Source organism: Sebastes fasciatus, chromosome 23, assembly GCF_043250625.1.
Source record: "Sebastes fasciatus isolate fSebFas1 chromosome 23, fSebFas1.pri, whole genome shotgun sequence".
In the NCBI taxonomy this organism is placed as follows: Eukaryota; Metazoa; Chordata; class Actinopteri; order Perciformes; family Sebastidae; genus Sebastes; species Sebastes fasciatus.
This window is the reverse complement of record NC_133817.1, coordinates 10,196,464-10,209,925: the sequence shown is the minus strand read 5'-3', so window position 1 is coordinate 10,209,925 and position 13,462 is coordinate 10,196,464. Positions and strand designations below refer to the sequence as shown.

Below are 13,462 nucleotides of genomic sequence, written 5' to 3'. Positions count from 1 at the left end.
TGCTCTCATTTTCTTGTATTTGCCAGGAAACACTTTGTCTTACTGAGGAAAAGGCTTTCTCATGAAGAGCTATACCTGCTAGATCGTACCGCATACCGAGATCGAACCAGTCCTGCACCGGTGAGAGCTCCTCTTCTAGACCGAAGGGGCTCAGCATGGTCTCGGGCTCCGGTCGGTCCAGGAGGAGCAGATGGACCCGGGACAGGGAGCCCAGATTCCCGGAGTCACAGCCCACCGTTAGCGCCGCCAAGCCGGGAGACAGCTCTGCAGGTGGAGAGACGACAACGTCTGAAATATGAGACAAATATCCTGCGGCGCTGCAACACATATCAAATAGCTTCTGTTAAACGGGTTTGCTTTTAACGTAGGTGAATCATTTGGGTATCTAAACAGAACACTGACGGGTCTGCAATGCACCTGGTAGCAATAAGTAGGCAAACAAGTTAATGCATCTTATATTCAGACAAAAAATCGAGCCATCCATTTTCTGCCACTTATCCGGGGCCGCGGCGCCGTGGCAGCAGTCAAAGCTAGGTAGTCTAGACGTCCCGATCCCCAACAATGTTTCCCAGCTCCTCCTGGAGGATCCTGACACGTTCCCAAGCCAGATGAGATATATAATTAATCTCCTAGGGTCTACCCCGGTGTCTCCTACCAGGTGAAAGCGCCTGTCTCAGTAGGATGAGGCACCCAGAATAGATGACCGAACCACCTCAACTGGCTTCTTCTCTCTTCTTCCTTACCCCGTCTTTAAGGGTGAGCCCAGCCACCCGACAGAGGAAACTCATTTCGGCGCTAAATAAAAAGTCACCAAAGTTATTGCAAGTCATCCCGAGGGGAACATAAATGTGCGTACCAAATTTCATGGCAGTCCATCTAATACTTGTTGAGATATTGCACTCAAATCCACAATTGTCAACCTTATGGAGGAAAAGTCTAGATCACCAAAGCCAGTGGGATTCATCCTCAGGTCGTGAATACCACAAGAGGGGGGCGTTCATATGGACTCTTCTCTTGAACACGGCAAACACCACCCCATTCATTAAAGTTTTCTGTTGCCACTTTAAGAGGTGAAATAAAATAGAATACTTGAAACAATTGTCAAAATATAAATACGTTTACAATGTATAACAAATCCTTAATGCCTCATATCATCAGAGAATCAAAAGCCCATTGATAGAAACATGTTAAACTTAAATACATTTATAAACATTGACCTTTGAAAATAATAACTGGACTGACTTGTTGGACTGGATCATGAAATTACTGTAAATAACACAGCCTTCACTCAACACAACCCCAAATTCCCTAACCCCATAGCATCTCACCCCCACCCCTACCTCCACCACTCTCCTCAGGCTCCAAAGTTCTCATCGTCACACCCAATTAAAAGCGGATCAGTGACAGTATGGCTCGGTGCCCATGCAAATCCCCGGCCTACGCTGGCTGGGTGTGGAGCTGCCATTCCTCTCCGAGGGGATTTCACTCAACACGCTCTGCTACAGGTACCCCAACACACACACACACACTTTACCAGCAACATCCCAAAAGCCTGTAGTAAAGCCCTTTACATTAGACAGAAAGTTTTCAGTTTGTCTTAATTGTGTAATGCAACGTGTCCACACTGCTCACACACACACACACACACACACACACACACACACACACACACACACACACACACACACACACACACTCCTATAAAGTGTTTTCAGTTGGGAAGTCACACATGAGTTTGTAGGTGTGCTGACGCTTGGTAAAGTAATCCCTCAGGTGCGAGAAAGGAACTGTTGGCCGAGCTAATAAATTAAGGAGTCGTTGAGAGGAAATCCCAGGGATAACTGTGGGTGTAACATAATGTGGCGGGACACACTTTCAGTTAGGCCGGGTATTAGTCCATCATTAGCCAAAAGTAGCCACGAGCTTGAAAGACACTCAGCAAACACAGTGGCAGATAACAAATGACTAATCTTGTGATTAAGGTGTTGGACACACGGGTTAGTTACCACCCAGACAGAGGACACACTTCTAATTCAAATGCTTTATACTTTGGCAAGTTTAAAATTGAGAGAAAGGTACTTCTGAGTTAAATATCTGTAGTTTATACAGTAAACTTCACACAGGATGCTCTGAGTTGAGCACGCCGGTTGTTTTGTTTGTACACATCCTCAAAATCAAATTGACTAACCTCAAATCTTTCAGGTCTCTGAATGCTGATCATTTATGGGATGCAAAAACCAGGCCCACATGTATTTGAAGGTGAAATATTCTGAGGCTGATTGAGTCTGATAACGTATCTGTATTTTTCAATAAAGATCCTGCTCAGTGGAGCTTTAAATCAGCCGCCGTCTATAGAAATGTAAATTCATGTCGGTCTCTGATAAACATCAGTCTGGAGCATTAGCTCACTTCTGACTTGAGGCCTGAGTTGATTTTTATCACGCTGTGGTTGCTACGGCAGCGGTCGCCCTGATCCCTCCACATCCTCGGGGCAAAGGTTGCCGGGGTCAGATGGAGGTTCGGGTCAAGCAAGCAGGTTAAACACCTTGTCAGGGATTAGCGGGTTATGAGGGAGGTGGAGGAAGTCTTCATTGGCTAATGTCTCTCTCAGCAGCTCACTGAACCACCTCCAGGACACACACACACACACACACATTTACACATGCTATCTATCGCAGGCATGCACACACACATCTGCTTTTGTTGGGCAACATGGGCTGACACACAGACCCGACACAGTGAGCGCTCAGATAAGCCCGTCCCCGTCTGTAACAAGGCACAAGTCACAAGTCACAGAGGAAGGAGAGCATGTCTAATTGACACATCACTGGAAACAACAACAAACTCCAAAACATTAAGTACAACACCATGATGGCAGTTATGACATTCAATCACAGAATTATGGATTTTTTGCGCTTTTGTCAAAATATACTAAAATAAAAGTCACTTAAAAAAGTAACTTTCCAAGCCTTGATATAATGTGCTCAGGCCAAATATGTGACCATCACCTGCTGAGGCAATATTCACCTGAAAGCTCACCAAAGTTGAACTCCACACGAATGCAAAGATCAAGTTTGCTTTGCCACCGGAAGCGAATGTTTTTTCACACCTTCGCTCACATACAGTAGAATGGAAGTGAACTGGTGGCGAATGTTAATTTTGCACGTGTGACCGTGCCTTTAATCTAATAATAGAGTGCTGTAGGAATAAAGGCCTTTACACATCGGCGGCGTTTTCGTGAGATTAATTTGCACGTCAATATCATTTTTTACTAACTGCTGATTTTGTCATGAGTACTTTAACACAGAACGCAAATATTGTGTCATAAGAAACGGCATAATCCGTTTTCGGAACAAAGTTGACTTTCTGAGCTTTCGCACCGCGGATAAAGGCATCAACCAATCACGTTGTGCGGAACAGGTTGAGTTGCACCAATACATATGAATCAACAACACGGAGGCTCAGTAGTCTGAACCAAGACGGCACACTTTACTACTCCTTTCAACCTTGACAAAGGCAGCGCAGACCAGATCCACTCCTTCTGTTCTTACCTTTCACAATAAAAGCCCTAGATATATAATATTCGCAGGAGAGTATTTCACATTCTCGTGTCGTTTATTCGTCACGCCCCCGGTGTGTAAAGGCCTTGAGTCCTAAACCCGGAAATGAGTTAGCATTTTTGCACTTTGGTTTCCTTCATCTGGAAGTCAATAGGTTTGCGCTGGGATCCCCGTCCACGCCAGGAAGAGAGGGCGCAGTGAGCCCCACGGCCTCGGGAAGCGGTGAGTATTGAACAAATCTACAGGTGTGTTATTTGTGTGTGTACCTGTGTTGGGTGAATGGCAACCGGATGAGTCTGACGGCGAGTCCAGAGACGGCCAGGAAGGGGACCGAGGGGCGATGGCCTCCAGTTCATCAAACACATGAGATTGACTGCAGCTGAGCTCAGAGCAGCGTGATGCTGCCGTGCCACAGCGTCCTGCAAACAGCACAGAGTGGGTGTATTGTGTTATGATGATGAGGATTAGATGTAACTTTAATGACACACGTGGGCACAGTGGGTTGTTTCATTAGGAAATAATAGGAAAAAGCAAATAGGTGTAGGAATGATAATAAAACAACTGGGAGAACTAAATGAGCACGCTGCAAAAGGGGCAATTCAGGGAAGTCATGTTATCTTCTTTTAGGATGATTAAATCTTTTATTTTCTTACCCAACATAAACAGATTTACTTGTTTCAAGGTAAGTGATCTTTTTGAATTTTTTATTAGTAAGATATTCAATACCACACAGGGTTCAAATATTACAGCCTCATCTACTGCTACTAATCATTTTCTAAGAAAGTTCTTCTTTGAACACAACTATCCCTCTACAAAACTTCTCAGGGCGCTTTCACTAGCCACCATTCAGTACGTGGGACCATAACTTACTAAATGAACATCATGCTGTATTGAAGAAGACTTAAAACTAGTGATTGAGACCATAAACTCATGTTTACAATGTTTACTGAGGTAATAAATCAAGTGAGAAGTAGGCTCATTTTCTCAGACTTCTATACAATCAGACTTCTTTTTGCAACCAGAGGAGTCGCCCCCTGCTGGCTGTTAGAACGATTGCAAGTTTAAGGCACTTCAGCATTGGTTTCACTTTTCAGACACGGAGGTTGCCGCCTGGTTTTATCTGCTTGTTATGATTTCAGTAAATCTAAGAGATGTAGAATGATAACTGATGAGATGTAAATAAATAAAGAACAGCACAGAAGGAAAGGAAATCTCCTGGAGGACATTTTTCAGGTGCAGCTATCAAGACTCTAAATCTCGGATGGATGTTGTTGTGGGTTTAGTTAAAGCTCGTCCCTTCCAGGTTTTACACTCTGACACAAGACCTCCACGAGTGAAGCCCCTCAGGCGAGGTATGAAGGTCTGAGCGCGGCGTTACAGTCAGACCTCTGGGCCAAAGTGGTCTCATCTCACCTTCCATAAACAAACACAGGGCAACAACTCTTCCCGTAAGCTCTAATTACCAAAGACCTCACTCACAGGAATGGTAAAAACTGTCAAGCTAATCAGTAATTACTTATCTCCTCTCAAACCATCAAAACAAAACTGTTTCCCTCTGCCTGGTTTAGAAACCAGAGGATTAGCGAGAGAAACTGTTTCAACGGGTGGTGTGTTTTGTGGACGTCGTCCTGAAAGAGGCTTGTCGAGGCTTTTCTCACATTAGAAATGCAGAACAGCTTGGCCCCCGGACAAAAGGATAATATATACAGAGGCTCTAAAAGGAAAAGGCTAACTCAGCTCCTTGGTGTCTGCCCACATGGACAAGTTTAAATGTACACATGAAGCCACCCTCACACAGTCAAGTATGTGAACAACGACGCGCACACACCACTGCACTATTGTGCACTTGAGCGGCTCGGCGCTCTACTCCCGGAGACAATGGAGGGACTTGACTTGACACTTCAAAGCATATTGCTGCTGTCAACTCAGCTGTCATTCTCAGCAGACACTGAGTCAGGGAGAGTTTTTCGGGGAGGTTAAAGGTGGCGCCGGGGGGTCGGCGAGTTTGATATGACAGAGTTAGAGGCGGACAAGGCCTTCTCTGTGTGCCTGTGGCCCTCTTTTCCTGGTCAACAGTGGCGGGCCAACAGGCCCAGAGCGGCGAGGCCAGGCCGGGCCGGGACAGTGCCCCGCTTCATTGTCACGGACAGTTACACTCTGGAGATGTTGCTGAAAACAGGTCAGCTCAGGGTCACGCTGTGGATTGTAGGAGGTCTGAAAAAAACATGATGGGGGTCAAAAAGGGCTGAGTGAGATGAGGAGTCTCCCATCAGCTATATACACTGTGTATACCACACAGGGCTGACATATTACAGCCTCATCTACTACTCATTTTCTAAGAAAGGACTTCTTTTAACACAAATATCCCTCAACAAAACTTATTAGGGCGCTTTCACAAGCCACCATTTAGTCCGTTTTAATCGACCCCTGGTGTGGTTCGCTTGGGCAGTTGAGAACGCAGTCATCGTAACCCTACCGTAAACAAGCGACAGCGCTCTGTGCAGCAGCAGGGACGGGGCTTCAGGGCTCTGCAGTTTGAGTCGAGCATGTCATCCACAGCGGGCCTTTACAGGCCGTGGCTCATTGACTGCAGTTCACTTTTGCTGCTGGATATACTAACAGTATAACCAAACTCTTCATCACTTCACTGGAGTCAATGTGCGATGAGCGGTTCTCAATAACGCTGCAAGCAGCAATTCTGTGCGCAAGCAATCGGCCTCCGAACGGGCACGCCCCCCGCCAGTGATGCAAGCAGCAATACCGGGAGCCGAGCAATCGGCCCGTTCCAAACAGCCAATGCACAAGTGACCTCTAATTTAATTTGCAATGCTGTTGTCTGTCCGAACATGTCCCTAAATTAGCCCCCAAGCGCAAACCCTCTATCACAGTTTACAGATCAACTGTCTGGTTCAACTTTGTCTTCCTATACTTGTTGTAGTGGTGCACAAATTCCTGTGCAATGCTGGATTATTACGTACATTTCAGGTGAGCTCACTTGTGGTTTAACCTCCAAATAAAAAGATTTTCTGGCTAAATTGTTCAATTGTTGTTCTGTTTCTTTCCCTGTAGCGATGTTGACGTATTCCAAAATCTCAGCAATAACTTTGGTGAGAACGACGTCATCGTAACAATTAGAAATGATGGACGAAACTATGAAAATACTTGTAATAAACCACAATTATCCTTTAAGCTTTACACGCTGCCACATTGAGCTTGAATTGCCTCCATCTGCAGTGAAATAAATGAACCAGTGACACTCGCTCTGTGTCTGCCGTGAAGAGAACAGCGTGCTCCGATACAGCGCGGGCCCCCCTGTAGTACAGCACCACACAGAGAACAGTAGATGTCTCTGATAGAAAAGAGAAAATCCCTACACAATTTCAACATTGTTTGCTTTCTTTCATAAAGTTCCAGGAGGAGTCAGATGTCAGTGGCCCCGTCCTTTATCCCCATTGGGAACGGTAAATTAGCGTCCGCAGGAAAGCTGCGGAGGTATTCTATTGTGGCGGCCCGCCTCAGTGTTCTGCCGTCAGCGAGCGGCGGTCAGTGTGGATTTATGACCATTGGCTACACGTCTCCCTCTCAGAGCCCAGAGAATAGTGGAGGCACGGGAGAGCCGGGGCTGAGAGGCACGGCACACGAGGTAGGCACCCCGACTCCTATTGTTGGGGCCTCACGCCTTTGAACAGGGAATCAAACGGTACCAGCTTTTCATCAAAAGCCCTCCTTTCTATCGCTGATTTAGAAGAAAAAGAAAAGCTTTCTGCGTTATTTATTATGGGGTGGGAGGAGGTGGGAAAAACAGGCTTTCACAATGTGTTGATGGGGGCAGGAGCATCATAACGCCTCACTATGGAGGCAGGCTTTGAATTCTCTGTGTTTCTTTGTCTATGGGTGGATGTCCAGCCATGTTCAGGACAATCAGGCCCCTAAGAACACGGGCAGGAGCGTTGCGGCGGGGCCGGGAGGAGGCTGTGAACGAGCCATATGTGGCTGAGCTCATTTCTCACCTCTGACAGGGGAGATGGGAGGCAGGACAGACCAGCGATGAGACTCCAGCCGAGATGCAGAAGGGGTCAGCTTTGGTCCTGACCCTGAGCGAGGAGTGCTCCTCTGTGGACTCGGGCAGGAGGACCAAGTAGCGGAGGGGAACGCCAGGGTGACGAGGCCGTGATCGGAGTCCAAGGATGGGTGGTGACCAGCATCTACAGACGCATCTGGGTGGAGATCCTCTCTTGTTTTTGTGCTTTTACACCTGCTCAGAGGTTTATCTGACGGAGGAAGGACACCTGACGCTGGGCGAGGTGAGAGGGGTTTGGTTTGGCAAAATATCGGTTCATAGAGTGGAGGGGTGGTCGTGGCGTTAGTGGATGATTGGCGAAGGTTGGATCCTGCTGGAGAGTAAGAGGCCGAAGGTGACTGAGGCTGGAACGGCGAGAAACAAACGCTGCCTTCTGGGTCCCTGATATCTGCTGCAAAACCACAGAGAAAAATTAGAAGGTAGCTTCATTTAACACGATCCTTAGTTTTAAAAGTACATATATACATATACAGCTAATGCTAACTCCACTGTCACAGTAGAAGTTTTACCACCAGACAGGACACTGCTCCTGCCACTGGCGAGGTCGGTGCTGCGGCTGAACAGGCTCGACGGTGGACGACTTAAATCTGAGAGAGACCCGTGTGAGATGGTGGAGGCCGGCGGCAGCGGTGGTGAGCATTCTGGTCCAGAAGGCCCGAGATGCAGCCTCCAGTCTGACTCTGTGATGGACTCCACGGCAGGTTGTGGCGCTCTCTCCCTCTCCTCAAATTCATCTCTCTCCTCCGGAGCAGGATGAGGGTAGGAGGGAGACGCTGGCGCCGTGTTCGGCGTGCTTTGTAAGTCGGGGTGAAGGTTGTTTTGGTGGGGAGGTGTTGGATTAGTGGTGGATGGTGGCGGAGCAGCAGGGAGTGGAAGACAGGGAACGACAACAGCAGAGTGCCTTCCTGCCATCTGCACACAAGTTCTTCTTCTGTCTGGTTTAAGATGGAAGTAACCTTCAAGAAAGACAAAAACAAAACACTTCCTTAAAGATAAACAGTATTTCATTCAGTGCTTCTCTAAAACTGACTTTGGCGAACTTAGTCCAAGGCCCAGATCCTTATAAAAGCCACTCTTCACCGTTCAACAAATACTTTTCAACAGTCAACATGGTGTAGGTCATTTTTTTTAAACTGCTAAAGTCTGTTTGTGACATTCTCGTTCCCTTGTTTTGGAGCGAACGTTTGTTTCCCTGCTGGGTGGGTCGGCCGACTAACAAAGGCAGCGAGAAATCGCCCGGCTGGAGCAGCTGCCTGTTTCCAAACTCAATATTCAACAACAGTAATCAGACCTGAGGGGAATGGAGGTTGTATGCAGAATATCATGTCAGTTACAGGTGTCCTAAATCACATCTTTTTGTGAAGTGCTTGAGGAATGTCTGTGACAGTGGGCTTCTATTGGGAGGGTAAAAAGTATTTTTTGGGGAGGATAGGGCACTTTCATCAGCCGTAGTCCGTTTGAAAATTGATCTTTTTCATCTCAAGAGTTGCCACTTCTATGCAGGGAATCGCAGACTATGAAATATAGCTGTCGAATTCTTTTCACTTTTCACTGCACTGATCTACTGTGCGCACGAAACCCTTCTCTTTCAGTTTATGACTTTATAAACGTTACTATTTTTGTGGACTTTATTTATCATATTCTGTATGTTCTCTTCGGCCCAGATGTTGAGCGAACATCGGACTTCTGCAGAAGTCCAGGTCAGTCCTCTCTCTCGCTCATGTTAACCTGTCGTTACCTGTGTCCATCTCAACAAATGCCCACACAGGCAGTCCATAATCCCCTGCGCTTTGGTTCAGTTTGCAACGGTCCGCGACTATCTCTCGCAAGTGATCTCGGTTAAGTAAAATTGAGAAGCTGGAACGGGCGTTTTTGTTTGATAAATGACTAAACAATGACTTGATTAATCATTTCGGCACTACAAAGAGTGCATAGCCCAACTCAATCCTAAAGCACTTGTTGCACTGTTTTACACATCCTTCTCTCTTCCTACGACACTCATTATCTCCAACTCCTCTTTCTTCTTCTCAACATTTCCTTTCATCCCTCCGAGATTCTCTTCCACAAACATCAACTCCATCCAGCGCCGCCCATTTCCCTTTCGCCTCCTCCATTCTTCCCCCTGCGCCTTAGCACACCCCTTCCTTTCTCTCTCCTCCTATTTTTTTGTTGAGGGTGTGTGTGTGTGTGTGTGTGTGTGTGTGTGTGTGTGTGTGTGTGTGTGTGTGTGTGTGTGTGTGTGTGTGTGATGGGGGGGGGGGGGGGGGGGTAGAGGAGGGTGTCAGACAATCTGCTCTTGTTTCCTGGGGGTCTGCCGCCAAGAGGAGTCAGCACAGGGGGATAAAGAGAACACATTGGAGAGCACATTTCTGCACTGCCTCCTCTTACAATGCCCCACCATTCCCATCTGTTACACACACAAAAACACACACACACACACACACACACACACACCAGTGTACGTGAACTGGTGGATGTGTATGTGTGTGTGTGCATGTGAATGACATGTGTCAGAGTGCAAAGCCACGGCGTAGGGCGCAGCACGTTTCTTCAGGGAGCAGGGTTAAGGGCGATTGTGAGCGAGGCGACCACCATATGGCAGAATAATTAGTATTAGACCCCGGTGCTGAGAAATGCCCCCCTCCTCTGCTATACACACACTCATACACACACAGCAGCCTGGTGAAAGCAGTGCCCTGCTGTGGAGCTGAGGTGTTCGCTGAGAAAAAAATGCCTTCACATCAGAGGCCGGGCTCTGAATGGAGCGGCAGGTCTCCCGGCCCCGGGCCTTTCACTCCCACCAGAGGACCACCAGGAGGGCGGCGCTGTGGGCACTTCCTCGCCAGAGAGGAGATTTGCACTTAACCAAACACAACCACAGAGAGAGATTAAGAGCTAACGACGAGTTTGGTGGCCTCTACCTCCACTGCTCCAGCAGAGGAAGAAAAGGCGAGAAAGATTGTTAATGAGCAGAGCCGTGGAGTCAAAGGAGCCAGTGGCCTCCTCCTGTTGATGGTGTGAAAGCACCAGGTGTTTAGTTGGTAAGCCTCACCATCCAGCGTCTGTGTCTTTGGGGCAGTGAGGGAGTGTGTTATCGACGTCTTCCCCTGAGATGGAGGCTGCGGTCTGGACTTGGAGCTCAGGAAACAAGGAGGTCTGAGGTCCTCAGGACGAGCTTTCATGTGAGACAGGAACCGTGGACACAATAAGGGACGATGATTTGGACGATCGTGGGCCTGGAAGAGAAGACAAAGAGACAAACTCTCAGTACAGTGAAAAAATAAAGTTGGGGAGATGAACTGTTTTCATGATGTTTCCATATCAAATATGCTTAATCCTTATAAATTAAATAAAACTAATAAAATAAAATGTATTGAACAAAATAAAAAACAAAATGAAAATAAAAAAAGTAAAAATACATACGTAAGTAACTACATTAAAGAAATAATATATATATAAAAACTAAATGAAAAGTAAAGAAATAACACTGAATAAAATAATTAAATAAGTAACAAAATAAAAAATTACAAACAAATAAAAGAAAAATAATTAATTAAAAAGAGCAATACAGTTAATGTTATTTTAGAATCAAACAAAATTTGAACAAATAAAATAAAATGTATTGAACACAATAAAGTGAAGATAAAAAGTAAACAACAGATACAAGTAAAAGTAAATACAAGTAAAACAAATAAACAAATAATTAAACTAATACACATTATATTATACAACTACATTTTATGCATATAAAAAACTAATGAATAAATAAGTCAAGAAAATCAATAATGAAAAATTAATGAATGAAAAAATATTAAAAATCACGGAAAATATCACTGCATTAATTGAAAAAATACAATACTAAAAAAATAAAAGAATAATATAGAAAAAATAATATAAATAGATAAATTTAAAAAGAATATAAAAATGTCTAATCCATACTGGAATTTTATTGTCCTCTGATTATAATAATAATGATAGATAATAGAAGTCAAAACTTTAAACAAAAACAAACAACTATTGTGTAAAATATTGAGTGCAACTTTTTTTGTGCAATTAAGATAAAAAACAAATATGTTATCCTCCCATTAAACCTCTCAACACGTTGTGGTGATTAACATTTATTTCTGTCCTATATGTCAATCAATGTACAAAATAAAAGTCACTCTGAGAAACATCTGTGTCCCATGCTGCTACAAAATAAAAGCCTGAATGAGAAACCCTGCTGTGTTGTTTGTGGAGGAGAATTCAAATGATGCATGACACCACCACTGCCCCCTTGTGTTGTTTAACCAGATCACACCTCTCCTCCTCAGCACAAAGTAACTCCAGCTTTCTCCTCTTACACCCACAACCTTTCTCCTCCTTAAAAGGAAGGAGGCAGAAAATTATCTCAAGGGTTATAAAAGTCTTTAGAGATAAAAGCAGGCAGGACGGTCAATATGGGAAATGTGGAGGGAGGGACGGCCGGCAGCACGCCAAGCAGCGTACAGCCTTGCTGCCAGTTCCTCTCTGGCCTTTAGAGAGCAAACAGTTGTAATAAACGGCCCGCAGGCGCTGGGCTTTATTTGACTTGGATTTAAGCTTCATCTAAAACAAAGTTCAGCTCCTCACCCTTTTAACACACTATAAAACCAACAGAAAATGCACAGATACATCTGCGTGATGAACCAGGAGACCTTCAGACAGAGAGAGGAAGGGAGGGAGGACGGTGGGGTCACTGTCTGTGACTCACACAGGGAGGATCAGCTTTTAAATCCCTGCACCATCTCCACTGATTCCCTTTTCTCAGATCTGGAGGCTTTAAAGATTTGCATTCTTGTGATGTAAAGAGGGAGAAGTGAGGTAGAAACGGCAGAACAAGAGCCGGTGATGGGGGCCCCTTCCTCCTCCTCGCTCCTCTTCCTCATTACCTGTCACTCGGGCCCGTCAAAAGGCTGAGGAGGGCTTTGTGAGGCTAGACTCGGCGGGTGTCATCAAACTCGCGACCTTCTGCAAAACAGGTCCGGGCATGAGTGTTTAACGAAGGTCTGCGTCATTACAACCCACGCAAAAGCTCTTTTAATGCACCCACTCACGCAAACGCAGTCATACATACGTACAGTACAGGACAAAGCTGCCTGTCCTGTTTCTTATCACACACGGTCACACTGATGAGTTTCCTGTGCATGATCCATCTCTAAAGAGCAGTTTACGCTTGACGTTGTCACGCATTACTCAAATTATAACTTGCTTTTTCTTTAACAACTCAATGAAGTGAAAACTGGTGAGTGCATTTCTGCGATACTGCACTATAACTGTATTTCTGGTCCATTATTGTTTTTGTCTATTTGTATTTTATTTTGTTTTATTATTTAAATCTAATCTTATTCTATTTTGATTCATCTTTTTCCTATTTTAATGTGATTTTAATTGATTTCTTGCCTTATGTCAAGCACTTTGAATTGCCTCTATGTTTGAAAGTTCTCATACAAATAAACTTACTTGTCTTTGCACATCTGGATCAATGAGTAGCACTGCATGGGCCATGATTTAATAATATAATTTATTGACTCTCTGTGGAGCAGTATTTTGATGCTATGAAATGAATGATTTCAGCAAATTGCAAATACAAAATAAGTAATAAAAGTTGTTTTATTTTACACGTGAAGAATTTTGTGGGATGAGATAAGTAAGATTGGATCATAGTTCATCATCAATTTCATCATTTTTAGGGCTGTCAATCAATTAAAATACTTAATCGCGATTAATGGCATGATTGTCCATAGTTAAACGCGATTAATCGCAAATTAATCTCACATTTATTTATCTGTTCAAAATGTAC

At 44.9% G+C, this 13,462-nt stretch overlaps 1 protein-coding gene across 12 annotated transcripts in view; it reads right to left on the bottom strand.

The window, feature by feature from the left end:
• Positions 1–13,462, bottom strand: part of LOC141761660 (uncharacterized) — a 68,715-nt gene that overhangs the window by 31,541 nt on the left and 23,712 nt on the right. For 9 of the 12 annotated variants that reach the window (XM_074625172.1, XM_074625171.1, XM_074625173.1 and 6 more), the window contains 5 exons: positions 10,694–10,877; positions 8,151–8,597; positions 7,571–8,032; positions 3,827–3,979; positions 76–264 (listed from right to left, as the gene is read on the bottom strand). In XM_074625172.1, coding sequence (XP_074481273.1) covers positions 76–264; positions 3,827–3,979; positions 7,571–8,032; positions 8,151–8,597; positions 10,694–10,823 — 1,381 coding nt within the window. In that variant the 5' untranslated portion in view covers positions 10,824–10,877. The remainder of the gene's footprint in view (positions 1–75; positions 265–3,826; positions 3,980–7,570; positions 8,033–8,150; positions 8,598–10,693; positions 10,878–13,462) is intronic. The other 3 variants (XM_074625168.1, XM_074625167.1, XM_074625169.1) reach the window with 3 other exon arrangements.